We start from the raw sequence: 27,973 nt of genomic DNA on the forward strand, positions 1-27,973 counted from the left end.
AGCATTATTGATACAAATGAAGGTAACGCTTCAGGGACAACAGAGATCATCAAAGCACATTATGCTGCCCCAAGTTAATAGGGAACCACTTGCTCGTTAATCGGATGTCTGTTCACTTCCTGGCATTCCCTGGTAACCAGCTGGTACACAAACATGGCGCTATCTGAAGGGGCTGCACTCACAAAAAAGGGCTACAAATGTTGTAATTACGCTGTAAATCACATCATCATAGCCTGAATGGACATGTAAATGAAAGTGTACTAGTGTCATGCGAAACAAAACACCCGCATTGACAAAAAAAAAAAAAACGGCTTTGTACTCCAGTTCCCATCATGTGCTGCTCCACCCTACATTACTCCTCAAAAGATAGGAAGAGCTGTCACAGTGTGGGCCAGATGGCAAAGGCAGCTTACACTTAGATTTTATTGAATGGAATGTGTTTTATTCATTTATCTCCGCAGATGCCCTACTGCACATATTTGCTGCAGATTCAATTTTTCTTTGTTTTATGAGAAAAAAATATTTGAGGGTTGAACATTGAATCTATTTATTTTCTTGGTATTAGCCAATGAACTTTTCAAAAATGAGGACTGTTTTGCATAGCAAATGTCCAGGGTTATTGATTATTATCATTATTATTATGATTATTATCATTATATTTTAACATGAATAAATTTACTGGTTCATTAATTGATTATTCACCATGGATGGCTCGAGCGGATTTGGAGTAGATTTTGTAAACCCTGCGTTTGTTGGCAACCGCAGCTTCCGCTATTTGCAAAATTGGTTTGTTGCTATTAAAGGGAAACTCTCTTTCTAACACTAACTATCAGTTTGTGGTTGGTGAAAGCGACAGCTTTTATGTACCTACATAAAACTGTCTCCATAGGCATCCTGAAATTCCATGAGGTGTACTTGGGTGAAGGCATATCAGACGTAGGGTCTGACTTCCAGGAGGGAGGTGGCGGTGGTGGAGGCGTGGTCAGTGCCTCATCATTGGAGCAGCACATTGCCAGTGCACGAGAGGCCCTTGGAGTTGAATCATACTACAGCAGGTGAGCTTATTTTAAGGTCATGGACAGATATTGTCACACAAAAATGTAACGTATTAAAACTGTACAATTCAACAAGAGGATTTCCTCCATTGAGTTATAGAAATTGTGTGGGGTGTGGAAAGTGTGTGATTCCACCCCATTGCTCACCGCGATTAGGAGTCTCCTCTCCTAGCTTTGGTAGAATACCGTCTTTCGAGTGAGTTGGAATGATGGCTCTTTCATTGGCCGCTCTTCACAACACACAACACAGTAAAGCCGACACATTTACAAAGAAGAAGAATTCTCAAAAGGAGAAGCAAAAATCAATGAGGCGGTTAAAGCCCAAACAGACAACAGGGTTTTCTTGCAAGGAGCGTGGTAAATGTGGCAAGGTACAGTCACTATAGAGTGTAATTTTGACCTCTTCGATCCATGGGTCTGCACTGCTTTAGACATAAGTCACAACAAAGGATGTTGCTGAAAAACAAAGGATGTTGCTGAAAACATACTTCTTATTCATATATTGGAATATGTAAACTCACGTGCCGAAACTCCTGAACAATCTGATATTCAATACAAGAGCTGTTTCAAAACCCATCCCATGGAATTATAAAATTGATCTGTTTTGAGGCGGCTTGGTGGACGTCTGGTGAAGATGTCGGCCTCAGGGTGCAGAAGGTGATGGGTTCAATTCCAGGCCCCGGCATCCCAGTGTGGTGTTTGCATGTTCTCCCTATGCCTGCATGGGTTTTCTCTTGGTTCTCCGGTTACCTCCCACATTCTACACGGTAGCTTAATTTTATACTCTAAATTGTACCAAGGTGTGATTGTGAGCGTGAATGGTTGTTTGTCTATGTGTGCCCTGGAAACTAATTCAGGGTGTTCCTCGCCTACTGTTCAAAGATGGCATAGGCTCCAGCACACTCTCAACCCTTGTAAATTTGAAATGGATGGATGGATTATTTTGACTGACACCGTCAGAAAGGTACTCATTTCATAATTATTGTAGTTGCAATGGTGTAAATCTGCTTTGCACAATACTGCAAGCTATTTCTAATATGTTTGCCATATTTTTCCACAATATTTAGACAAATCCTACACAATACTACAATATAAAGTTATATGCTATACTGTTCAAGGAATATTTGCCTCACAATGTCAAGCAAATCCCAACATTATTATATTTGTAAAAACCAAAATCAATAAAACTAGGTTAGGCCTCTAAATGTGTGTAGGTGGTATCTGGTTTTGCAGTATGAACAGCTCATGTAGTTAAATCTATGTCATATCATAATTATTCTGAAATACAGGAATAGGAGTAAAATGATATTATAGAGGGATATACAGGGATGGATTTTTTTCCAGATGGCCATAATTAATGGCAAGATAGCGGGTGGGGGGTGGTTGACTCACTGGCTGGATCAACATCATCAGCATTGTAATGAACAGATTACACCCCGGCAGGGTTTTTGCATGAAGCCAAGTGAATTTAGGCCATCTACTGTACGTGTGGGGTGAACTGTCCACATTTTGGGCATATAAGAATTTTTTTTTCAAATATCCACAGGGGAACAATGCATGTCTTTATCCTGTCTACTTAGCTGAAGTAGAGTTCTTTTGCCAAGACTGCAGTGACAAGGACTGTTTCATGTCTCTTTTGTTTTTTTAGAGGGTGTTCAAGCAGCGAAACGGAGAGTGAAGCAGGAGATTTATTGGACCAACAATTTGAGGAGTTAAACAACAAGCTTAACTCTGTCACTGATCCTACAGGCTTCTTGCGCATGGTGTCCAGAAACAATCTTTTCAACAGGTAGGAGAATGTTTCAAAAATATCTGGACATGTGTGCCATTGAGAGTACTGTAGATGGAAAGTCAGCAGACTTCAACCGAGTAAAGAAAAGAGGAATGCTGCTTTAGTTCGGGATTCACTGGTTCGTCTGTGGAAGGAGTCATTTCTTATTTGTTCAGTCTATGCGCAGGCAGCATGCGAATCCCTTCATTAAATAGACCAAGTAGAGCCAAACCTCTAAAGCTTCTATCATCTGTCTGTTCTGATCGGTTGGGTCCGTGTGTCTATATACTGTGCATGCCAGATATTAACACCAGTGTGTCTACGTACCGGTATTTAACTGCCCTCTCTGTATTTTGGTCAAAAATGTGTAGATTCCACTGTGTTCACTGTATGGTAGTTTGCTCAAAGCATTGTTTTATAGATGCTAAGCAAGGCACTCATTCACACTGGTGCTGAATAGTAGTGTACGCTAACATATTATGGACATGAGTGAATGTGTGTCTGACTGGGTCAGATTTCCCTGTCCTCGTCCTCTATTGAGCTTTTCTTTGATGAGAGGATAATTCCATCTTTAATTGAGTCTTGGTGCTCATTAAGCCCCTTTAATGGGCTCCCAGTAATAATCCACTCATTCTTGGGTGCTTCAAAAAAAAAAATAAAAGCCAGGGAATATGAAGACCCTTGTGCTGTGGAGCCTAAGATTGTTCTCAGCAAAAGACAAAGAGCCCTTCTCTGGGCCATTATGAACTGCACGTGCACTCCTTTTGTTGGAATGAAGGCTATTGACAGTCAACATTAACCCATAATTCAAAGAAAGGTTTATAAATTATTTTAGTCAGAGCCAATCAAATGTGTAAATACTTTCGGAACTAATTCCTGACAGGCATTGATATATAGGATGGCAAAAGCTGTCTTCTCCCCAATAGGGTTAGTGTATTATTATACAATGTTCTTTTTTTTTAGGGGTTGGGGGCACTTAATAGACCACATTTCATAAAAAAACGAAAAGAGACCATTTGATATCCCAAGGAGCTCTTAACATTTTATCAAATCAAACAGGAATGTGAAATGTCAAATTGAATCTGGAATTGAGCTTGCTCACTGGTCTTTGAGGTGAGAAATTAATCATGCAAAAAAAAAAAAAATTAACCACTAAAAAAATGTGTTGTTGATTTGGGTAGTTACAAATGCTTATCTTGGGTGCTAGTTTACTTTTATGATTTTTTTTAAAGCTCCAGTTTCACTTTTTTAAAGATGTTTTTTTTCCCAAATTAGGTACCCTTACAAGTAAACCATCCTCAGCATGCTCTGTCTTTTCTCTTCACCTGTTTCTCTCACACTTGACACACATCTTGTCTCAGATTATCCCTTTCCTCTTCTCTCATTCTTCCATCCTGTCAGCCTAACAAACGATTGTTTGCTTTCCATCGAGCCTTTTGCCCAGGGCTGAAAGAGTGAGTGAGTGAGTGAGTGAGTGAGTGAGTGAGTGAGTGAGTGAGTGAGTGAGTGAGTGAGTGAGTGAGTGAGTGAGTGAGTGAGTGAGTGAGTGAGTGAGTGAGTGACCGAGCGAGTGAGTGATGCCTTTGAGAAACTACAGTGGCCCCAGGCCCCCAGAACGGCTGACTCGATGATTTTTAGCTGGACCTAGGAAGAAAGAGCAGATGGAGGCTTGTGACAAGTGTGGCAATAAAACTTGGCCCTGTGCTCCTGCTGCACCAAAGGCTTTTTTCCCCTATGGCCATCATTAGCAACTTCCCGGTGTGTTGAGTTTTCTTGATGACACGGGGAGCCGAAGTGAAAACACACCTTCTGTGAAAATTAATCTAATTAGTCATTGGTAGAGCTATGCTGCTCTGCTTTTGGAGGCTATTTTCAATGTACAAATGTGAGGACAGTTTACTCTTCCTCCAAGAAAAAAATCACCGCGAGTGCAATGTAAAGGAAGAAAGAACACTGTTGCAGACTACCAAAGCGCAATCCTGCCACCTTGTGGATTTGAATATATTTCGGGAACAGTGTGTTGTGCAACTCTTGACACACAAAAACACTAAAATCCTCATAAACTGCAATGGAAGCCATATCTCGACATAGCAAATGGTGCTGAGGCATATGGCTGCTGTCAGTGGGGAAGACACGTCAATTGACAACTGTATAAAATATATAAGAATGCAAATATACAACATTAATAGTTTTCATGTTCTTTGTGCGGCTGCCTCATTTATTTTTACTGTATATGAAATAATCTTTGCTCAAATAATTTAAATGCAGAGTTTAATTCAGTTGACTTAATGCAGTATAGACTTAGATTTGCTTTATTGTCATTCCATCGTTATCAGTTCACATTTAAAACTAAATTTCAATGCTTCAACTCACAGTATCTTTTGTCTTAAAATTGTGAAAATTACAAGAACAAGGTCACCTAGTGATTAAATATTAGGTAATTAAGTTACTTAACACAATTGGATACACAGCAAGAATGATAATGTATAATCTGACATGTTATGCTTTGGTAGGAGCTGCCAGAGCATGACCAGCCTGTTCAGTAACACCATGTCACCTGCCAAAGACGGCTGTTCTTCCCTGCCTCGTCGCACCAGCAACCTAGGGAAGCCTCCTCTCAGAGCACTTTATGATTTGCTCATTGCACCTATGGAAGGGGTGAGTGTTACCTTTCCGCGTGTAGGAGCTCTGAGGCATGGAGGAGCCAACACACATCCAATATTTATTTTTCTAACTGCCGATCTGTACGCTTATCATTTTGTCCAATAGGGTTTGATGCACTCCAGTGGTCCGGTGGGCAGACACAGACAACTTGTCATGGTGCTAGAGGGAGAACTTTATCTGATCCCCTTTGCTCTGCTAAAAGGAAGTTCATCCAATGAGTATCTATATGAGCGTTTTAGCCTCATTGCTGTTCCCTCAATCCAAGGCCTCGGTTCCTGTGCAAAGGTTTTGCTTTTTATCCAGAAAGTCGCAATTGACATTCATTGTCTGTATTTAATGACATATTATGCGTCAACCTTTTTGTCATTTCCTCACTTTAGGTTCACTACCGACGTCCTGGACCAGCTTCTTGTGGTGGGGTGTCAATGGCAGCTGTGGTGGGAAACCCTCGGTTGCCATCACCGGTGATGGACCGCTGGCTGTGGGGACCAATGCCCTCTGCAGAAGAGGAAGCTCTCATGGTAGCTGAGCTGTTAGGATGCCATCCGCTGTCTGGCACTGCAGCGACAAAAGAGAGAGTCATGAGTGCTCTCACACAGGCGGAGTGTGCCCACTTTGCTACTCACATATCATGGAAATTGGCTGCTCTAGTGCTCACCCCAAACCCAGAAAACGCGCCCGGTGCAGCAAGCGCTAACATGGGAGGGGGTACTATCGGCAGAGGTACCGGGATAAGAAGAGGAAGCAGCGGTCGAGGCAGGAAGGGATCAGTTGGAAGTGGCTACACCAACCCAGAGTCTCACCACACACAAGATGACAGCAGTGATGTGGACAGTATTTGCGACAGTCCACCCTTACAGGAGTTTCTCTTGACAGCTGCGGATATATTGGACCTTAGGCTACCTGTCAAGCTGGTGGTTCTTGGGTAGGTGAAGTACTCAGCACAAGAAATGTAAATAGTGATGTCTACAGTAATCCCCCGTTTTTTGCGGTTAATGGGGACCAGATCTCTACCCCCCCCCCCCCCCCCGGTTTTTAAATCAACAATAAAAAGATACACCTTTATTTGTATAGCGTTTTCACAACAGCTGTATATGTGACTCAGCGCTTCACAGAAGAAGAAGAAGAAGAAAACCTTTATTAGTCTCACAATGGAGAAATTCCCAATTCACAGCAGCAAAGTTATGAAAGTAAGAAGTAGAACAACAAAATATAGGAGCTGCTGGAAAGGCCATTTTGAAGTCAAAATAACAGAAATAACACAAGACAACACATAGGACACAGACAGACAGTTAACAGAACAGTTAACATAAAATAAAATAAACACGGTGGTGGGTAACGCTATGACATTCATCTTGTCATCTTAATAGGTTTAAGGTTTTTTTTTTTTATCAGACGATGGTCTTTTTTTAGTCTTTTTTTTTTTTGGCTGAGCTGTCACTGCTTCCTTGTGACCTGTCTAAAAAATGAGCTGACCGGTGGGGAAACCTTCAAAATAAGGCTCCCGCAACACGCCGCCACCGCCATTGAAGCAATGTGTCCCTGTTGATGGTGCCATCTCCATGGAGGGATGAGCATGCTCCCACATACCCATTGTTCGGCGGCGGCAAGGTGTTGGAGCGCGTTTAAACAAAAAAAAAAGTTATCATGAACACAACACTAAGTTACAGTATGCTAGACAAGGGAAAGGAAAAAAAACACAAAATACATAAACTTGAAACGCAAAGTGGCGAGGGATCACTATAAATTGTTTTAAGATGAAAATATGGTAATTGACCTTGCCTAACATCGAAAAGGACATTGTATTCCATTATAGAGAGTTAAAAGAAATGGTTCAAGTTCTTCTATTGTTTTTTAATCCAACTTCTCTTTTGATTCTTTGTCATAAGCTCCTACCTCGAGTCCAGCAGCAAGGTGACAGCCGACGGTGTTGTTGGCTTGACACGGTCCTTCCTGGCTGCAGGGGCACAGTGTGTTCTTGTGTCCTTGTGGCCTGTCCCTGTGGCAGCATCAAAGGTTTTTGTTCATGCCTTCTACACCGCCCTTCTGAATGGGACCAAGGCTAGTGCTGCACTGGCAGATGCCATGAAAACTGTACAGAGCAGCAAGCAGTACTCACACCCCTCCAACTGGGCAGGTTAGTTGTAAAAATGAAAATGACAATAACTAATGAAGGAAAATAACTAAACATCTAAATACCTAATATGGTCTCATTAAAGTGTTATTTCCTGTCCAGGTTACATGCTGATCGGCAGTGATGTGAAACTTAACAGTCCCTCCTCCCTGATTGGACAAGCTTTAGCCGAGATTCTGCAGTATCCAGATCGTGCACGTGATGCCCTAAGGGTTTTACTCCACCTGGTTAGACATGGACTCACACAGTCAAGGATTTAATAAGGAAAGCCATGTTACTGAATCTACTGCTGTACTGCTTGTAGGTGGAAAAGTCTCTTCAAAGGATCCAGAATGGTCAACGGAACTCAATGTATACATCCCAGCAAAGTGTGGAGAATAAAGTTGGGGGAGTCCCTGGGTGGCAGGCTTTGTTAACTGCCGTGGGCTTCCGCCTTGACTCTGCAGGCACCGGCATCCCCGCAGCAGTTTTCTTTCCCACTGCTGACCCGGGAGACAGACTCCAACAGTGCAGTACCACTTTACAATCGCTTCTAGGTAAGCATCCCGGACAAAGTCAGTATCAGACAACCATAAGATTCAAATCAAAATGGGGTTTTGCTGTAAATTATGCAAGACTAATATGTCAGCAAAAAACAAATATTGATCAAATCTCTGTGGCAAGTATACTACATGAAAACAACTTTATTCCAATGTAATTAGGTGCGTACAATGCACAATTTCCAGCAACTGAAATTTAGCATAGATGAAACCTTAAATTCAAAGCTGCAGCCTGTCCCTAATTAAGGAATCTACTATGTTGACAAAAACTGTGATCCTGCTCCTCAGGTCTGCCACCCCAAGCGCTCCAGGCTTTGTGCAAACTCATCACTGCTTCAGAGGCAGGGGAGCAGCTCATCAATCGGGTATGGACCCATCTACACAATGCTCAACATATTTTTGTTCGGCATCACACAATTTATTGATTATATATTCGTCAAGGTAATATCAGGACTGGATACACACCATTGCACGAGAACCACAAGCGTCACTTTAATCTCTATTGAAATGTGCTAGTAAAGCCCTTTTAGCTTTACTTCAAGTGCAGGTTTTATGTGAAGTCTACTTATCTTGCAGCCAAACATGTGACACCAGAGAATAATCTTTATCCGCATTTTTGCGGAACGTGAGGTAAGCACATGTTTTAAGACGGTAAATGGCTACCCACTTGTGGCAATAAGCAGACAAACAACAAACTCATAATAAACCCTTACGTATTAGAAACAGCTCTTTGTATGATACAGTACAACAATAAGATATTGGAGCCCATCCCAGCTCTACGTGGGCAAGTGCTAGTCTACACCCTGAATATGTTACCAGCCAATCACATGGCACACATGGAGACGGAACATTCACACTCACACTCACACCCACACTCACTGAGCAATGATCGATCACGCGCTGGTTGTGCAAGTGAAATCAGGCGCGGTATGCGTGCCGCTCTACTACCAGTGACTTCAAGCTTTCAAGTTTTCAAGTAATATTTTTTTGGTGTATGTGATATTATGTGTCAGTGTCTCAACCTCCAAAATATTTTTCCAGGATACACACTACTGTTTCTTGGCCAATGTTGTCCTTATTGACCTGAACCCTTGTGAGCTGGCTTGCGTGCATGCAATAAAAATGCTATTCTCTCTCTCCTTCCTCTGCTGTGCAATCTGAAGGCTGTTAAAAATGTGGTGGCAATGGTAAGTGTGCCTTCACCAATCTGCAATCCATTCCACCAAACCTTTTGTAACACCATCGTAGTATGGGAGTAACTGCATGACAGTTTTTATTGTATTAATTAGTACGCATGGAGTGTAACTTATCAACAACCTTTCCCATTGTAAACATGTATTCAGGGTATTTTGCATTGCTGGGTCATTGCTGGTCAGAGAAATTGATCAAGACGATAGAAGCAATAAAGCTATGATGTAAAAAGTGAAGTGAGGAAAGAGGCATGTGTATACTGCTCAAACACTTACATCAGGTTGACAATGGTGTCTCTGTTCTCAGCTAATCCCCAAACAAAACAGGCAAAGGCACATGTGCGCTGCTAAATGTTCTCTTGCCGTCAAAGCCTATTCATAGGTGATGGAAACAGATTAACACCTGCCTGTAAATACAGTAGTGGTACATTTGTGTGCATTTTATGGACGGAATGAATGTGTAATCGAGCTATTTGTTGGTAAAAATGATCTGAATTTACTAATTTTGTGGTTCAAACAAATATATAGAAATGTATCAAAACCCTGTCCTACAAAACAACCGAGAGAATTAGACTAATAATTTTAAAGCTTCGCCTTTTTTGCTCTCCGTCTTTTTCTTCATCTACCCCAGCTCCACCAGGTGCTAGTGCAGCTCCAGACGGGCGAGAAGGAACAGGACTTCTCTCTCCTACCAATTCAGGTGTCCATTAGTGTGCAACTTTGGAGACTTCCAGGATGCCATGAGTTTTTGGCAGCCCTTGGTGAGTGAACTTGTTCCCACGTCAAGGTTCCCACATAGTATCCAATAACTTACAGATATGACATGCATTTATCGTTGCATGAACATGCAGGGTTTGACCTGTGTGAGGTAGGCCAGGAAGAAGTGGTGCTAAAAACGGGCAAGCTCGCCAACCGCCGCACATTGCACTTTGCTCTGCAGTCTCTGCTGGCACTATTTGGTTTGTATACATTTGTCTTATTGTTTTTGTGCCATACTTGCTAAGTTGTGCCAGTTCTTGTGTCATATTTTGTCTTAATCATCTCTTACAGATTCCACAGAACTGCCAAAGCGTCTGAGTCTAGACAGCTCATCTTCCCTTGAGTCTTTGGCCTCAGCGCAGTCTGTTTCCAACCCACTGCCAATGGGTTATTCGAGCCTTCCCTTTTCTCCTCATTGCCTGGACAATCAGGCATCAGATGCCATCTCAGTCTATAGCCTCAGCTCTGTGGCCTCCTCAATGAGCTTTGCTTCCAAATCCGATTGTGACATCCTCAGCCATCGGCACCGCAGTGGTACAGCAGCACATTATGCGGCCCACAAGCACCCTCATGTTCCCCGGAGCCGCTCTTCTCCTCATGGAGCAGCGACTGCTATGTCAGCAGCCCGAGGGGAGGAGGAGGAATATGAGGGCTTCTCTATTATCAGTAGTGAACCACTCGGGAGCCACTGTGACTCTTTACCTTTACCACCAGGCCACAGCCAGCGCCACCACAGAGGAGGTAGAGGAGTTGTTGCTCGGTTAAGCAGCGGGTCTGGAAGAGGTTACTCTGTGTCAGTGTCATCAAGAGGCAGTGTCAGCACCCCCACCTCCCCAGTCAAAACATCCCTAATTCCCAGTCCAAACTCACCGTTTCAGAAAGTCGGTAAGGTGAACAGCTCAGACACGGGCGAATCGGATCAATCCAGTACAGAGACAGACAGTACTGTCAAGTCTCAAGAGGAAAACAGTCCCCCTCTAGATCCTCAGGAGCTGGCGCAGAAGATTCTGGAGGAGACACACAGTCATTTACAGGCAGTCGGTAGTCTGCAGCGAGCCAGGGCGGAGGGTGGAACTTCAAGAGGAAATTCACCACGGAGTAGCGCCTTCCGCTCCTCTGAAACGAGTGCATTCAGCCGTCCGAACAGTAGCGCTAGCGGCAGAGCTCAGTCTTCGCCAAAACCCAAACCGCCCTCCCGCTCATCGTCTCTACAGAAAATAAGCTCTGGCTACAATAGTCCGGCTGTCTCAGAATCTTCACAAAAAGACGGCAGCCACGCTTCGCCTATTTCGGACAACCATGCACAGTTCAAGCTGAAGTACCCAAGTTCCCCATACAGTGGCCACATCTCACGTTCCCCCAGTAATGTGTCTCCCAGTTCTGGGCACCAATCCCCTGTTGGGAGTGCCCCCTCTCCTGCTCTATCCTACTCCTCTACAGGCTCCGCCACGTCGGCTGATGTACCAGACCTTGACCGATTAAGAAGAGGGGTTATTGATGAAAAAGTCCAAGCCATCCACAATCTGAAGACCTTTTGGGCGAATGCTGCAGCTCAGCAACATCTCGGACCAGTCAAAGCTGTTCATAGCTCCCCTAGTCCTCTGGCATCTGCCAGTAGAGATGTCCTGAGCCTTCTGAACCTGTCTCCACGACATTGCTCCCCCAGTGAGACCCAAGACAGCCTGGAGCTGCGGGAGCTGGGACTCCAGTCAGTGGAGAGGGGGGGTAAGAACTCCAATGGGATTCACTGCTCCAGTCCCAAGAAAGGGGCTACGTCACCTACCATTTCTACAAGCAGTAGTCCTGGTGCTCGTTCGATCAGACTACCTGCTGGGAATGGATACAAATTCTTGTCGTCTGGAAGATTTTTTCCTTCTTCTAAGTGCTGAGACATCCCACTCTGTATGTGGTGAAAAAGTCGGTCAGTTTTTGAGGGCCGCAATTGACCAGCCAAGCTTTACAGACAGTGAGAACAATTATTGATTTGGGGTGTGTGAGGCACATGCTTGCGGTTTTGTATGTGTGCCCAAAACTCTTTAAATGGCAATGAGAAACACTCAATGACCTGATACTGTGTTCGTGTGTAACTGTGTGTCAGGTAAATGTAAATGCGATTTGGTCTTTCCCCACAATACATTGTGTATGCGGACCAAGATGCCACAACCATGACTGACTTCTTCCATTTAATTTTTGTTTAAAAAAATAATGGTAATTGTTAATATTATTATTATTATTATTATTATTTGTTATTAATATTATTGTTGTTTGTAAATTAATTCCAGTGTTTCACAATCAGTATTAAGCATTTTTATATTGTTAAAAAAACATGTACCGTGTAAAGATGGATACAGTGGAAGAAAAGATTTAATATTTTTAATTGAAGTCAAAAGGGCATTTTGCCTGATTTCTTTGTGAATTGAGTGTCTGCCCTGAAGCATGGATTCCTTTGCTATTCAATGTTAAGTATGATGTATGAATTTTTAGCCCATGATTTTTTTTTTTTTTTTTAGATTTAACATCACGGTTTCATGACAACCACCTGTCATTTATCAGTAAACTGTTTCAATAAAAAAAATACAAACAAAAAAACCCTCACCTTTCTTCTTTGGATCTTTTAATCTGCTGCTACTCTACTAGTACCTGGATGATAACACTCTCTGGGTGAACAAACAAACAAAATGAGGATATATACACTCACTGGACTTGGTTCAGTGTAATAAACCAGTACAATAGCTGTCTCAAATGTGTTTTTACAATATGCAGACATTGTAGCCCCGCTACATATTGCAAACTTTTTTAAAAATGTTTTTCCTTTGACAATATTCAAAGCTGAACATTATCTAGGTAAAGCCAGGATTTGTCTGCTGTATCAGATTGTGCAAGTCTACCTAATGCTTAGAGAATGTTTACTTTTCCATTTTCTGTAGTGCTTCTCCTCGTGTGGTTCGTGGGTGAGCTGGTTGCTCACCTGGCTTTGGGCATTGGGTGGGGTACTTCCCGGACTAGTTGGAACTTGGAGTACCCAGAGATTAAACTTGTGAGCACATGCAAATTCCACATTTTAAACCCAGAGCCGGGATTTGAATCCTGATCTTCAGAACTGTGAGGCACACCGGCTAACCACTTGTTGACTGTGCTGCCCTTATTTGAAGTACAAAATGGGCTGTACTGTATTGTAGTAAACTGTGCAAATGCTGCACACTGAGTATTCTGGTAAAAATATTGGTTGTTGCTCATAAAAGCTGAAACAAAAGTTGCATATGAAGGGATCCAAACGCAAATTTGGGTGGCATACCAATAAGTCTGGGAGAAGCACAACATGCACATTAAATGTAATTGGATTGGATAATTTTTTTTGTCAAATGTACTGAATGTGTAACAGCAGAGATGAAATTTCTTCCCTCTCAACATGAAACAAGAGGAGCCGCTGCGGGTGTCCACGCCGCTATCAAAAGAAAAGTTAACCAAAAAAAGACTAGATAAGATAAGAAGGTGATTTTAAAATTTCTCTTAAAAAGTACAACTCTGAGTGCTACTCAAAGATTTGTCTGTGTCAGATTGTCAGAAACATGAACAATGAAATGAAACTAAACATTTGACAATAAAGTTGTACTTGATACTTAACTTGATAAAGCCCATTTGGACAAAATTCACAGTGAAATTTAATCCTAAACTCGGTCAGTCACAAATCATGATACTGAGATAATATACTTTCAATGTTTGTGTGAAGTCTGTTCTTTGAGAGGCTCATAGCTCATAGAGAGGGATCATAGCATAAAACATGCAGCCCAAAAAAAACCCTGAAGTTTTCAGTAACAGTTGCAAAATAAGATGGCTGCCCTCTGGTCTATTCGTAGCCCATTCATGTACAGTATGTCGTTCAAAGTGTTGAACGAGAGTAGCTTGCTGTGTAAAAGTCAGTTCTGTGTGGAGAGTAAAGAGACGTGACTTGCTTTCGGCTCGTCATTTACCACATCTCCTCAGTAGGATGATTTAATAATCATTCATTCAATTGGGCAACATACGTTATTTGTTGTGCATATTCATGAATTTAGCCCTGAAATTACTAGTGGTAACTAAGTACGAAGACTCTGTTACTGTACTTAAGTAGTTTTTTTCCAGGTATCTGTACTTGATTATTTATGTTTTTTGGTTTCCCTTCACTAAAGGAGATAAATCATTTTAACTTTACCAAACTGTTTTTAACACAAATGCCTGAGCTTTAGAATTGTAGAAACTACTGAGGGATCTTTTGACCCCTCTGTTTTTTTTTTTGGCCATAAAATGAAATCCAACTGTTAAATGTTTACCAAAAAAGTGGCCTTTTCAGCAACGTGAGACTGATTTGTGGTTTCACTGGCTTACGCATATGATGAGTACGAGCGGCCGGCCAATCACCGAACGCAAAGGGCGGGGCTAAGTATGTTTTTTTCCCCTACACAGCTGATGACGTCGACGGCAATCAGCGGTCGCTTCAGTGGTACGACGTATTGGTCTCCCAGCTCGAAACGATGGTCCTCATCAAGGAGTAGTAAGTGTTATACTGTTGCTAAGTCTTTCTTTTCAGACTTATTTTACAACTAGATACGGTTTAATAAGAGGTTTAGATCGGGTGTGGCAGGGGTTCGCGGACTGGACACTAGCGACTAGGAAACTTTTCATCATCAGTGCGACTGACATTCACACGAGGGAAGGGTGGTGGCATTGCCCAACAACTACTTTGTGGCCTACCGGCGTCGACAGCTGCTGCTATCTGACCGTTTACCATACATCCGTAAAGTAACTTAATTATTAACAGCCTAGTTAATGGCTGCCGTGCGGTTCTTTGCGAAAAGAGTGTTGCTTCTCTTTTGTTAAGTAGTTGAACTTGACGCAAACAGTATATTAGCTTTAAAAAAGCTAACAGAGATCATATTTAGTAATTAGGGTGGCCAATCGACAAAGACTTTTGAAGTTATCTCAATTTAAGTAAGACTTGATACGATGACAGTGCTACCTTTTCAGAAATATATTTCCATACACCTCTGGGAACTCGTGTGTGTGTGTGCCCATGTTGTGTTAACTAAACCCTACCGTGTCCTGTATTTAGCTAGCTGTACTACTTCGATTAGTGTTAAAACCGTTAGCAAATAGCCCCGACCCTTAAAGCTCGAGTAAACGATGCCTGGACGAACATCAATCCCGAGGAACTCAATAATCTCAAATCATACCTTTTTAATGTATAATGCTTTCAGATCACTATTTGGTTGTCGATAAGTAGGACTAAGGACTTCCGCTGCCCAAGCAGATGTGTCAGTTGAACACTGAATGTTTTCCTACAGATTCGCACATTTGTCACGTTGTACTCCATAGTACTAGCATAACTCTGTTACACACTCTATTTTGAAGAGTCACACTGACATTTTTTTGTTCCAAATCTCGAAAGCAACACGATACAACCTGTTAACACCTTGCATTTTTGGGCAGTTTACTATATTTGCAACGCCGAATATCTAAACAAGTATCAAATGAAAATGTCTGACAACAGCTTAAATTCTCCAAAATAAGGAATGATATCAGGCATATGCTTTGTGCAATAAATAACCACGTGCATTCGATGGAATCGAATGCATTTCTAAAAAATGAGAATTTTTGAAACACAATTTTTGAGTTGCAAATACAGTATTTTTTTTTCATAAGGTGCCTTTATTGTATCGGGGTTTCTGTGAATCAATAAAAAGTCTTCACAGGTATTGAATTCATCAATGTTGTGGCACTACACTGAAGGTGTGCAATTCAAAATTCGGACTTGTGGGAGCGTTTGAAAAATATTTTGACTGACATGGACGTTGTCATATGTTAAACTATAAACCGCCACTGTAAAAGCCCTTAAAAAAACGATTGCTGAAAAATCTGCGGTCACAATGTACTTGTGTGATATCTATACTTGTTTACTCGAACACAAAGCTAATATATTTGCATGGAGCCATTACATTCTGTTGGATGAATGGCAATGGTTATAAATGAAAATTAAACAATCCAATGAGAAAACAGGATTGTAACCAAACACACTGCAGTAGTTATAACTCCCATAACTTCCTTGAAAGCTCAACTTTAAATCTAATTTGGAAGGACACTGAAAAAAGAAATTTGTAAGAATGTCGAATAAGAATTATAAATAAAACGCCTACAACAATAACCGGCTGTTTCTCACGCATTTTTTGGCCTATTAGGGGCAGTGTGGTGCCGTGCATAGGTGAAGTGCACGACTAAAGTCTATAAATATAACTTGTTTTTGTGGATGGGTTTCCACAGCGTTTGTGTGTGAAGCTTTGTTATTTGAAGGAATATTACCCCGAAGTCCATGCTGGTTCCAAGTCTGTTCAATCGAGCTTATGCTCTGTAAAACGTTTTTCATTTATTTCAATGGATGTAGTACTTTGTTTCACCTCCTGATACTCATCTCTCTCTGTGTCTTTGTTAGCCGTGTGGTTTTACCCTGTAGTGTTGAGGAGGTGAGTAATATTTTTCCTATTGTGTAATTGGCAAAAGTATCTTGTGATGTTCAAATGTGTGTACTGCATTCCTTTTAATTTTGGACTGGCCCAGTGACCTAAATATACCTCTAAACTATTTCTCTTAAAATGGTTTATTTTCCCAAACAATGAAAGTAAACGTATAATTTATCAAAACAATTATCTCTGTCATTTCTAATGTGCCGCTACATTCACTATTAAGAATGGAACCTTCTTTTTCTCCAAATATTTTCTTACAAGAAATAATTTACATGGCAATTAATAATTTCCATGGTCAATTAGTTCTACTTGACTCATGGTTTTTGGAGATTCATTCATCCACCATTATCCAAGCCGCTTATCCTCACGAGGGTCCAACTTTCATACCATATCAACATACATTAAAACCTGTTAAAACTAAGAAATAAAAACAAAACCCTCTCGTTCCTTTGACAAAGACATGAAAGGAAAGTTAGCTGCATCGCAGAAACATCTTAAAATTCATGTACAGTATCTGTAAAAAGAAGTTGACCGCAAAAGATATATGGAAATGTAATTCCACCTCACCTTGGTCAGCAAGTGATGTACATGTTCGCAATGGGGTAAATATCGGGATATAGCTGAGGTTTTACTGCTGTAAAATCGATCTGCCGCAACACACTCTGCTCGCTATGGTAACGTTTAAACGTGTCTTCAAAATAAGATACACCACAAATAAAAAGTGCATGAGAAATACGACTCACCATGGCCGCATATTATGCAGAGCGGGCTTGGTCTGTGGGAGTCTCCCGTTGAAATAAATCTGTATCTTAAGTAGGACTCCTGATATTGTCTTATTAAATGTAGCCTTCATTTTCTTGGAAGTCGTAGGTTCTTCTTCTGTCTCCTGGCTGGGCCTTTTCCCCCTTCCCATAGGAACTTTCCGAAGATGGTTTTTTTTTTACTCATTTTGCTAGCTCTTTGGTTTCATTTTAGCGATAACCTATCACATGACGAGAAGCGCCGCCTTCACCTGCGTCGAGTGACCTACTATCGGTGGATATAACAGAGAATCCGATAATTTCTCAAAATAAAACATTTTTCAGATTCCGAAAGGAATAAAACAGAAGTACCGGTAATGTGAGTTGTAGTCTTTCTGTGCGGCCCGGCACCAAATGACCCGCGTACTGGTACTGCTGATTAAGGGCACATACAGCGTTCAAGTAACTACTAACTAAATTGAGCAAATTGGGAGGAAATGTACAAATAAAGTGCATTTGAAAAAGTATTTAACTAGATTTGCATTTTGCCATAATCCACAGAGAAGCTTCATGATGGTGCATACATACGATTTGTTGTCCTGAAAGCGTGTTGCATGCACATTGTTCGTCTTTAGAGTTCTCATGAAGTGTGATGACAGCCTATATGAAGTCATCCCTGGATTCATCTTTTTGAAAATAACCTTTGCAAAGAGTCCAGCCAAATGCTTGCGACTCCACGTGTGTTTGTATTGTGAAAATAATGTCATATTTGCGTTGCAGTACCAAGTCGGACAGTTGTTTTCTGTGGCTGAAGCAAGTAAAAATGAAACCGGCGGTGGAGAAGGGATTGAAGTACTGAAAAATGAGCCCTATGAGGAACATGGAGAGAAAGGACAGTATACTCACAAAATCTATCGCCTAAAGAGGTTTGTCAAACTTAATATTGGATTGTTTTGTTCCATTTTACAGTAATTGCAGTATTTGGCCAGCTGATGGCAGCATTGTATAACATTTTTGGGACACACAAGTGCTATTGAATGAGAAAACTTATGTATTTGACTGTTGGTATACATATAGGTACTGTTGTTTAAGATAAGATAAGAAAACCTTTATTAGTCTAGCAATGGAGGAATTCCCAATTCACAGCAGAAAAGTTATTAAAGGACGAAGTAGAACAACAAAATTTACAGTATGTAAACCATCATTTTAAACGTTATCTTTTCCTTTCACCTTATCCATCTACTACCCCTTCTTCCACACCAATCCACAGTAAAGTTCCAGCATTCATTCAGCTCTTGGCACCAGAAAGTGCCTTTGTTTTTCATGAAAAAGCTTGGAACGCCTACCCCTACTGCAGAACTGGTGAGTCGCGTCTTCCAGTGGTTTTTGGCCCTTTCCGCTATGCCTCCTACTGTTTTCTGAGTGATTGTCTGAATTATTCTTTGTTGTTAATGTCATGTCCCACCACCACCACCACCGCGACTTGGTCAGAAGTGACGGTAGGTCTCCTTTGATGGCTGAATGTTTGGTGGTTTTTGTAGAATGATGCATTATAGTTAACACTACACTGCTCCATATCAATTTTTGCATTCCTTGTAGAATGAGTATATGAAAGATAATTTTTTGATCAAGATTGAGACGTGGCATAAACCGGATCTTGGAACACAAGAAAATGTGAGGAAATTACACTAAAAGAATTTATAGCATTGTTGTTTGCCTCAATTTATTTTAATGTTTTTGCTTTAGGTGCACAAACTAGATCGTTCAACTTGGCAACAAGTTGCTGTTGTGCCCATTGACATTGCTGACAGAAGTCAAGTTCCAGCTTCTGTAAGTAAAAATTAATACCATAAAAGCACTATTTAGCACTTTCTTGTGGACACGCTTGGTTATTACATGGCCACCAATTTATTTGGAAAGATTTATCTCATGCCAATGTACTCTTTGCACATAATCTCTCTTATTGCTGAAATTGCTTCAGTCTTTTCCGATTTTGCTAAATTATTATTCTAAGCGCCGTTATGCACATTTGACCAGAAGAATGTTCAAGGTACTGTATTGTTTGCTGACTGTTGTATTGCACAATCAGCATGTATTGTATTGTAAAACTGAGGATGTGTCAAACCAAATTATGCGAAAAAGATATGAAGTTGCAGCATCTATGTGCCAACAGACCATTAATTTTCAAACCAAAAATGAAGAAAAAAACCTTGTTTTTCGAAAATGCATAGTGGAAGTCATTAAGCATGTTATATTTTGTTTTACTCGGCTCTGCTAGAAGCTTTTCTCTGCACTCGATACCAATCTATGAAGATATTTTAACAATGGAACCAATCTGATTCAAATAAGACTTTATTTAGACTTTATTAACTTAGCATGGCACAGGGATTGACATGCATGCCTCACAGTTGAGAGGTTCTGGTTTGAAATCTTGGCTCACGCCTCCATGTGCTACTGATGCTCTAGCATCGGTTGTGCGGGAGTTAACTGAAGAATCTAAGATGCCTTAGTGAGTGAATTTTTGTGTGTGTGTGTGTATTTATACAGTACATGCCCTGCGATTGACTAGCAATTAGTCAGGGTGTACTGTACCCTGCCACTCTCCCAAAAACAGTTGTTACCCCAAATATGACAAACAGTATAGACCCATGCTCTATGGGTGTCAAACTCACTTTTGTCGCGGGCCACATTTCCCTTGGAGGGCCGTTGTGACTGTGAATTCTGTGAAAGCATATAAACCACCCCCACATATTACATAAACAGCGAGCAACAAATAGATGGATAACTAGTTTTGACATCGGAAGCCAAGAATAATGCATTGTTTAAACATTGGAATTATTACATTATATATGAAAATTTAAAATTTGATTCAGACTTTAGCAAGCATCGTGGAACTTGACATGCTTGGATTGCTTAATTGCACATAAATTAGTGTGGACCCCGGGCCTTGACTTTGACACCTGAGGTATAGAATAGAAGATGGATGGAAGGTCCTTATATTGACAATATTTTTCTATGATTGCCTCACTTCAGAAAAAAAATAAATCTAAAGATTTTAGGTGGCTACATATTGCTGTTATTTCACTTCACATTGCCTCATTTCTATGTGTGTGTGCGCGCGTGTGCATGCACATAAATGTCTGTTTGCCCTGGGATGTTAACGAGGCGGACATGTTTGTCTTTCTGGAGGAGTGTGTTGTGTCTAAGGGCCCTATCAACCCTCAGCCTCAGGCATGGCTGCAGGCCCTGGGACATACCGCCTACACCGATGAGTTTGTTAGTGTAATTACAGCTCACAGTACTTCGTATGGCAGCATTCGACAAATGCACACAGGTCACACTCACACACTCTGGTTTAGTGGTGGAGTTTCTCCCTTTTTGTCTGCCACAGCACATTGATTCACAGACCTCATTAGTGCTGCAGACTGCATTGTTATGGGGATCGAGCTCTCAGCATTAAAACAGTCAAATTAACGTGCGTATATTCCCACTGAGTTTTGCACCCTCCTGTTGACTGATCGCCCTGAAAAATAGCTTTTAGCTGCTGGCACATCATGATTTATTTAAAATTGCCTGGTCCCCTAGCAGTTGAAATCCTTACGTTATATTCAGTATTTTTTTTTTTTTTTGCTCATCCTGTAAGTTTAACCTCACTTCTCATTACAGCTGCAATAATTCCATCACCAAATTAAATCATGTCACCAATGATGCAAAATAGGTTTTGGCGAATACGTCAGCCCGATACCAGCCTTATTTCAATGTATCTGCTTCTCACGATGGCAGCCGATACCAGTCACTGCTACTAAGGCGCGCGCTTGTGGCCTATCAGGAATTAAAATGGCATGCATGGCTGACAGATCGTTTTTCTGGGTGATATATATACCCTGTAAGATGCAATTACTGTAAGTGTATGTTCATATGGATATATTAATGCATAGATTTCATTATTCGTGTCTTGCTACTAAAATGTATTTGCCAACTCATTTTCTGAATAGCTGATGGTGCTTTTGTCTTTTGAATTTAATCCATGTCCATCCTCCCATGCCCGTTAAGGTGAAATTTCTATGAGTATATGATGTTGTAAGGTTTAGAGTCATGCTTGGAGTGCATTATACTATACTGTAGTATGCTATATTATACCATTAAACAAGATGTGCTGTTTATCATACTGTGTCAGTTGTTGTCACCATAGGACTACAAGCAGGATGAGGACCCCGCCAAGTTCAAGTCAATTAAGACGGGAAGAGGACCACTTGGGCCTCTTTGGAAGGTATTTCTCGAGCATTCCACTTGGCTTTGTAGTTCATCCCAAGGGTATTGGATGGGTTTGAATTTGGGCTTCTGTGGAAGTTATTCCTCACCAAACTCAACCAAGCATGCCTTTAGGGACCTTGCTTGATTTCACTTTTCATTTATTTGGATGTTTTCCTCACTTTCATGTTTAAGATCATCAAACAAATGTAAATATTAGACGGACAACCCAAGTGTATTTGTTCAAAGCTACGATATGTATTTGTTTTGTGAGTTATGTCATTGTTGTACAAACCCAATTCCGATGAAGTTGTGATCAACAGAAAACCTGTCCAATGATTTACAAATTTCCATCTTATATTTACCTGAATACAATACAAAAACAAGATATTTAATGTTCAAAATGTATATATTTTTACCAAATAACCATTAACTTTGAATTTTATGGCTGTAACACGTTCTTACATTTCTTCTTAATATAAATATTAAACAAGTGGGGAAACTTAACCACAGAGTACCAGTAATTATATGCAATCAATTGTGTAATAGTTGGGTATAAAAGTCAGAACATCCATGACTAAATCAATCGTGATCAAGAAGACTGAGCAGCTTTTGTTTTAAAAGACTTAAAAATATAGGTTCTAAGTAAAAGTGTAGCACGCTTTATTGGCCTGATAAGCTGTTTTGCACCCGAGAACTAGTGTCTGTCTGTATTTATCAGGACAACACTGAGCAGAAGTGGGGCTGTAAGAATGCGAGGCTGATGAAGATAAATCACCACTTTCTCTATTCTAATTGCCTCTAATAGAAATTTCAAGTTGCCAGGGCAGATAATGGCTTTCTTCTCTCAGCTCTGTCCTCAGCTCAGTTTCTGCCAGTAGAGAGAGATGATCACGACTGATAGACATAAGTGCAAAAACTTTGACTGGAGGATTGTTACTCCCCTCTGAATCCTTAAATTCTGCGGTTACCTGCAGCCTCCCAACAGTCCTTTTTTTAATTTAGTTTTTTTAAAATAAACAGCTTTATCATTTCTGCCCTGCTCCTGCTCCCTTAGTCTTTAAACATGGGGAACTTTCCTTTGCCACCAGAAATTCTGCAGAACACAGGCTGCCAAACGACTTTAAAACTGTGAATAAAGAAACACAACTTTTCATTTGTGTTTTTAATTAGATCGTTTTCCCAGCCACAGTGGACACTGAAAGAGTCTAAAAAGAATACTGTGACAACAGAGGGACAATTTTCTGCAAGCCTCACGGAGCAATAAAACTCTTGTCTATCTCTGCATGCACACATGCTTGCATATCACTTCCCTTTGTATTTCTCAAAACTTCCTCTCCTTTGAGTGGGGCACGGAGAGGGGGAGAAGAAATGTCACCCTAAGTGTTTTGATGTAGAATGCGTTTCATGTGAAGTTCTCCTTTTGCCATGACAACTTTTCTAAACCCACTGCAAATTTAGAAATGTTTCTCATTTCACTTCTCTCGCTTTTCTCCATGATGGCAGCATCAAACAGCAGCGGGATGGGGGTGACTGAGGCAGGTCTGTGGCATTTTCTCCTGGAATAGTGAGCCAGAATGAAGTGATTAATTAAACAGGTGTTCTCTGAGGCTTCTCTCGGAGTGTTCTGGGGGCGAGCAAGTCCTCGGTGTTAATAATGTAACCGGCTTTGCACCGCCCTTATCGCATCTCCGCTTCCGTTTTATCTGCCTTCCCTGGCCACAAAGGCATGTCTGTCGGGAACGGTGTCACTGTCGGGGCGGAGGCAGAGAACTGGTCCCTTTATCCACTTTGGTCTGCTGCCGCCTCCCCCCTTTTCCCTTCTTTTCTTCAGAGGACAGCACGGAGTGCAGAATGGTTTCAGAAAGTGCGTTATACATTAAGGCACTTTTATCTGTGTGCGGCACACCTTCATATTGATAATTATTTCACTAAGCTCCAAACACAGAGCTTTATGTATTAATGACTTTTTTTACTAGCTTTAAACGCTGCCAAGATTGGTCCTAAATGTTATTCTCTCGGCTGTCTTTATGATCATTTTCTTATGTACAACATATGGTTACATTATTTATCCTGTTGGGCCCTTCAAGATCGATGGGTGGATGGATTGAATTAGTTCTTGAGGTTTCTTTTTGGTTTTGTTTTTTCTCTCACTAGAAAGAGCTGGGTGCCAAGACTGACTGCCCTAGAATGTGTGCCTACAAACTAGTCACAGTTAAGTTTAAATGGTTTGGCCTGCAGACTAAAGTCGAGAATTTTATCCACGAGGTTAGTGTGACCATTGTGCACAATTGACACTCAATACATTGCTGACATTTTGACATGAATTCGGACTCTGTTGATTACTGTGGAGATTTTGTAAAATTAAAATTTTGTTGGATATTTACTTTGATTTTTGTTTAAGTCTCCAATTTGAAAGATTGCCTGGATTTCTTTGAATTGCAGTATCTATAAATTTTTAAAACCGCAACACATCTGCCAGCCCTAACTTGCCCAATACCCTCTTTCAGCAAGAAAAGAGGATCTTCACCAACTTTCACCGCCAACTTTTCTGCTGGATTGACAAATGGGTGGAGCTAACAATGGATGACATTCGACAGATGGAGGCAGAGACTCAGAAGGAGCTGGATGAGGCAAGTGCACAGAGCATGTTAAACTTAAAAATGGGGGTGGACAAGTAGTATTCATACGTTTAAAAAAAAAACGGTTAACTCAGTTTTATGTACTTCCAGCGCTGCCCTATAACCTGTTTTCACATGTGTAGCCAAACTTGGAGAAAGTCACATGCAGTGTTGTTGTGCGTTCTACGTGAGCTAAACTACACCATGTTATTCTGTTCGTAAACTTGAAGCTTTTTTTTTGGTTAAATTGTTCACAATTTGCCAAACTGCTGCTTATTGGCAAGTGTGTCCAGTTCACTGCCAAACTGCATATATATCATGTCTGATTTCACAAGTCAAAGCACAAAAATAAATAAATCTGTCCACCAACGGATCGTATCTTGCAGAAACTTAGCCAGGTCACTTGTTTCTCAAAGCAGGCCATTTGGTACACAAAGGCTGAGCAAAACATATTTTATTGAGTTTCAGAGTCTGCAGTAAGAGTTTTTTTTTTGTTTTTTGTTTTTTTTTATCTGGTGAATCCTTTCACCTTATTGCTCCATCATAACGCCCATCTCATGCACGAGGGTGTATGCGGAAAAAGCAAGCCCAAAGGCTGACAAAAACGAGCCTTAGACTTTGTGGAAAGAAAAGCGATTGCCCCAAGTTGGCAGCAGCTCATTGAAGATGAATGTGGGGTTCCTACCAATGACGATGCTAAATTCAATAAAATAGTGATTTGTATTATTAACTATTTGTTTTTCTTGTTTCTAAACCAGTCCGTCAACGTATTTCTTTCCCTCAAACCCGTTCGCGATGTGAAAAGGGTTGGGGACCGCTGAGTTAAGGCAGTCGCCTGATTCAATAATAATAATTCAGAATCCGCTTCATTTGCTTGACACTTGACAAATTCAACACTTTAATAAACTTTGACATATCCAGGCTACCTTACAGGTTTTCCCCAATTTACTCTAGTTTTCATTACTGTCTAGATGCGCAAGCAAGGAGCACTGTGTGGCACAAAGGCTGCAGAGCAGTAGCCAGGCCAGGTTGAGGCCAGTCGCATATATTTACCTCTGGGTTCACGGTTGCTGCATTCACTCTTTTGGGTGTTGTCAAATGATGTTTTGTTCACTCGAGTGGTGTTTGTGTGTTCCTCCTCCGGATGGGTTTATATATATGCATACATTTATACCTCCACAAACGCATGTGCATACTGTATTGTAAGCAGTCGCTTTGTTGAGCATGAGTAACGAACAGAACCCTCGATCGTGTCACCCATGATCCACAGCAAAAATGCAAAGTCAGAGAAGGCGTTTTATTTCTGTAATTCCCATTCTCTGTGAAACCTTACCCATTGATTTTTTTCCTTTGGGACTCCTTTAAATATCTGAGAGCTTTTAACAATACAAGGAGAAAATGGAAGAATCCAGGCTTAGGCTATACTGGCGTGGCCTAAGAGGGACGGGCTCAAACATCCCCTGCTATCTACCAGCATGCGTTTTCTATTTTCTCTTTGGGTCAGTAAACATTGGTTACGGTTGCTGGACAGAATACTTGCGTGTGATGCTTGCCCATGGACTCCGCAACATACAATGTCTTGATTGCAAAGGGTGAAGGACAACTTCAAGCCTGAACGGATGGTGCCTCCTGAACAAAACGGTCATTTGGTCCACACTGGAAATGGTTCTGTCAGAGTAGAGGAAGGATATGGTCGAGAAGGAAGGGCCAAAGAAGCGGTTACCTTCAAAATGGCTCCTCTTCCTTCATTAACATACAAATTGAATTCGGCCTTTGAGAAGGAGTCTCTGTTGATTGAGTGAATGTGCACGGGGTGGGATGGTGGCTGAAGCAGGAGTGTAATCCTGATGTCGTTTCATCCCGTCTGTCCAGTCCTCAGTTTAGAGCAAGAGTTGATTTGAACTGTTTTTTAATGTCTTCAGCTATCCGATTTGTACATTAATTGACTTCCTAATGCGATGAGCCTGTGGGTGGAAGAATCTTGAATATGATTTTTTTTTTTCCCCTAACTCATAAATACCTTTTTAAATCCTTATCTTGTTTAATTTTTTTATGACTGGCCTTTTTTGTGGCCAGTGTAGAATGGAAAAAATTACAACTGAAGTTGTGCCTTATTGGAAAAAGTTCCACCTGAAACAAATTCATCAATTTATTTGAAGTTGCTCATATCCACTTACGTATGCCCTCCATTTGAACATCCGTTCCTTAACAAGTTCTCTCTCTCTCCCTCTCTCCCTCTATCCACGTAGCTCCGCAAAAAAGGTGAAGTAAGAGGAACAAGTGCTGCAGACAAATAACGCAGCAAAGGATCTCCAACTGCCAAAATAACAGCAGCAAAGGTGGCTGCTAACAGGGCTCCTTCTGTGGCACTTTTTACTTCTTGTCTTCAAACATTCAGACAATGGATAAGGTGTTGGGGGCGGGGGGTCCTCATACAATCAATAATCATAAATTCACAAAGGAATTGATTTCTACCAACCAACACGATCTTCGCTGACTTCCTTTTGATTTTGCGGCCCTCTCTGTGAATATGAGAAAAAACATTTTTTGCTCCAGTTTTTCCACAGGAGCAAATTCACCCTCGTGAACTCGGATTGGCATGTGTTGGACCTAATCTTACCTGCTATTTTGTTTTTAGCCTCAAAACCTCCGCAGATGATTTCCAGGTCTGTCTTTTTCAGTTTTAGCTGTACACACTGGTTCAGCGATTTGCATTCCTCGGTATGTGTGTGTGTGTGTGTGTGTCATTTTTCTTTTCCTGTTCCTCCATTAAGAGATTACTATCGCCCTTTGCACCTCCGCCCATTATAATCCTCCCATCAACAGCCTACCTAACCCAAAGCACTGCATCTCAACACTGACAATCATGCCTGTGCAGGTCTTCGCACTCACTCAACGCACGCACACACGCATGTGGACGGCTCATCTACACTCATCACAAACGGGCATGCGCACCCTCACAGGTGCAAATGCCTTTGCAGTGACTGATCCTCTTAACGAACCTAGGCGGATCCATGCAGGCTCGACCAGACAGGTGACGTTAATTTAGCGGATGTGTTTTTCCGCTTCATTCGCATGTCCAATAGGCTTCCTATTCTGAAGACGCCAATTCATGAGTCACTTTGCATTTACAGTACTCGGTCTCCAAAAACAACCCCCGATGATCCTAGTCCCCTCGAGCATGGTGCTGGGACGGACCTTTAATTTGTCCGTCCCAGAAGCCCGCCTGCCTTGTTCTGCTGCTAGAGCTGACTGTGTTCGTCTCGGTCCTCACTGTGTTTACATGAGTGCTTCGCCCAGTTAAAATCAGCTCTCCCCACAGCTTGCCTTAACCTCTGAAGCTTTTGAGCCTAATCATACCTACTGTAACTCTGCAAGCAGCTGCTCGCTTTAGCTACCTCCTTTGTTACTGGCTGACCATTTCACTGATACCTAAAGGCTGTATCTCACTGAGCGGCGAATGTTTGCAAGTGTGTGCAAATGTTATTTCGTCCAAGGCCGCAAACAAATTCGGCAATAATTACAATGCTCCGAAACGGTTGTTCTTGTTGCAAAGAAATGCTGAACGTGTTCAAAATTTGATGGGGACAAGAAAACAGTTTTGGGAATTTCTGGCAAACATCTTTGCAACTCTTCAACGTTGAACAAATCACAAAAAACACTACCTGCGCACATACACGCAAACATTAGCAATTCCTTGAGAATAGGGGCTGAAAGGTCAACACGTGCTATTGCTGTAGCAGCTACTGTACTGT

The 27,973-nt window shown here is 41.3% G+C and overlaps 2 protein-coding genes across 4 annotated transcripts in view; both read left to right on the forward strand.

Moving 5' to 3' along the window:
• Positions 1–12,701, forward strand: part of LOC127602544 (tetratricopeptide repeat protein 28-like) — a 201,958-nt gene extending 189,257 nt beyond the window's left edge. For 2 of the 3 annotated variants that reach the window (XM_052068736.1, XM_052068738.1), the window contains 13 exons: positions 890–1,055; positions 2,704–2,844; positions 5,340–5,484; positions 5,596–5,775; positions 5,871–6,415; positions 7,380–7,627; positions 7,727–7,851; positions 7,929–8,160; positions 8,452–8,528; positions 9,327–9,350; positions 9,985–10,114; positions 10,205–10,312; positions 10,404–12,701. In XM_052068736.1, coding sequence (XP_051924696.1) covers positions 890–1,055; positions 2,704–2,844; positions 5,340–5,484; positions 5,596–5,775; positions 5,871–6,415; positions 7,380–7,627; positions 7,727–7,851; positions 7,929–8,160; positions 8,452–8,528; positions 9,327–9,350; positions 9,985–10,114; positions 10,205–10,312; positions 10,404–12,001 — 3,719 coding nt within the window. In that variant the 3' untranslated portion in view covers positions 12,002–12,701. The remainder of the gene's footprint in view (positions 1–889; positions 1,056–2,703; positions 2,845–5,339; positions 5,485–5,595; positions 5,776–5,870; positions 6,416–7,379; positions 7,628–7,726; positions 7,852–7,928; positions 8,161–8,451; positions 8,529–9,326; positions 9,351–9,984; positions 10,115–10,204; positions 10,313–10,403) is intronic. The other variant, XM_052068737.1, reaches the window with a different exon arrangement.
• Positions 12,702–14,527: 1,826 nt separating this feature from the next.
• LOC127602561 (phosphatidylinositol transfer protein beta isoform-like) lies at positions 14,528–26,656 on the forward strand. Its single transcript, XM_052068770.1, has 11 exons — positions 14,528–14,643; positions 16,576–16,606; positions 18,127–18,272; positions 18,617–18,708; positions 18,838–18,845; positions 18,946–19,020; positions 19,093–19,176; positions 21,539–21,616; positions 23,755–23,865; positions 24,108–24,230; positions 26,468–26,656. Exons 1-11 carry the CDS (start codon positions 14,624–14,626, stop codon positions 26,513–26,515), a joined length of 816 nt encoding a protein of 271 aa, XP_051924730.1. The 5' UTR covers positions 14,528–14,623; the 3' UTR covers positions 26,516–26,656.
• The last annotated feature ends 1,317 nt before the right edge of the window (positions 26,657–27,973 follow it).

The sequence above is a fragment of the Hippocampus zosterae genome, chromosome 6, assembly GCF_025434085.1.
Source record: "Hippocampus zosterae strain Florida chromosome 6, ASM2543408v3, whole genome shotgun sequence".
NCBI classification, from domain to species: domain Eukaryota; kingdom Metazoa; phylum Chordata; class Actinopteri; order Syngnathiformes; family Syngnathidae; genus Hippocampus; species Hippocampus zosterae.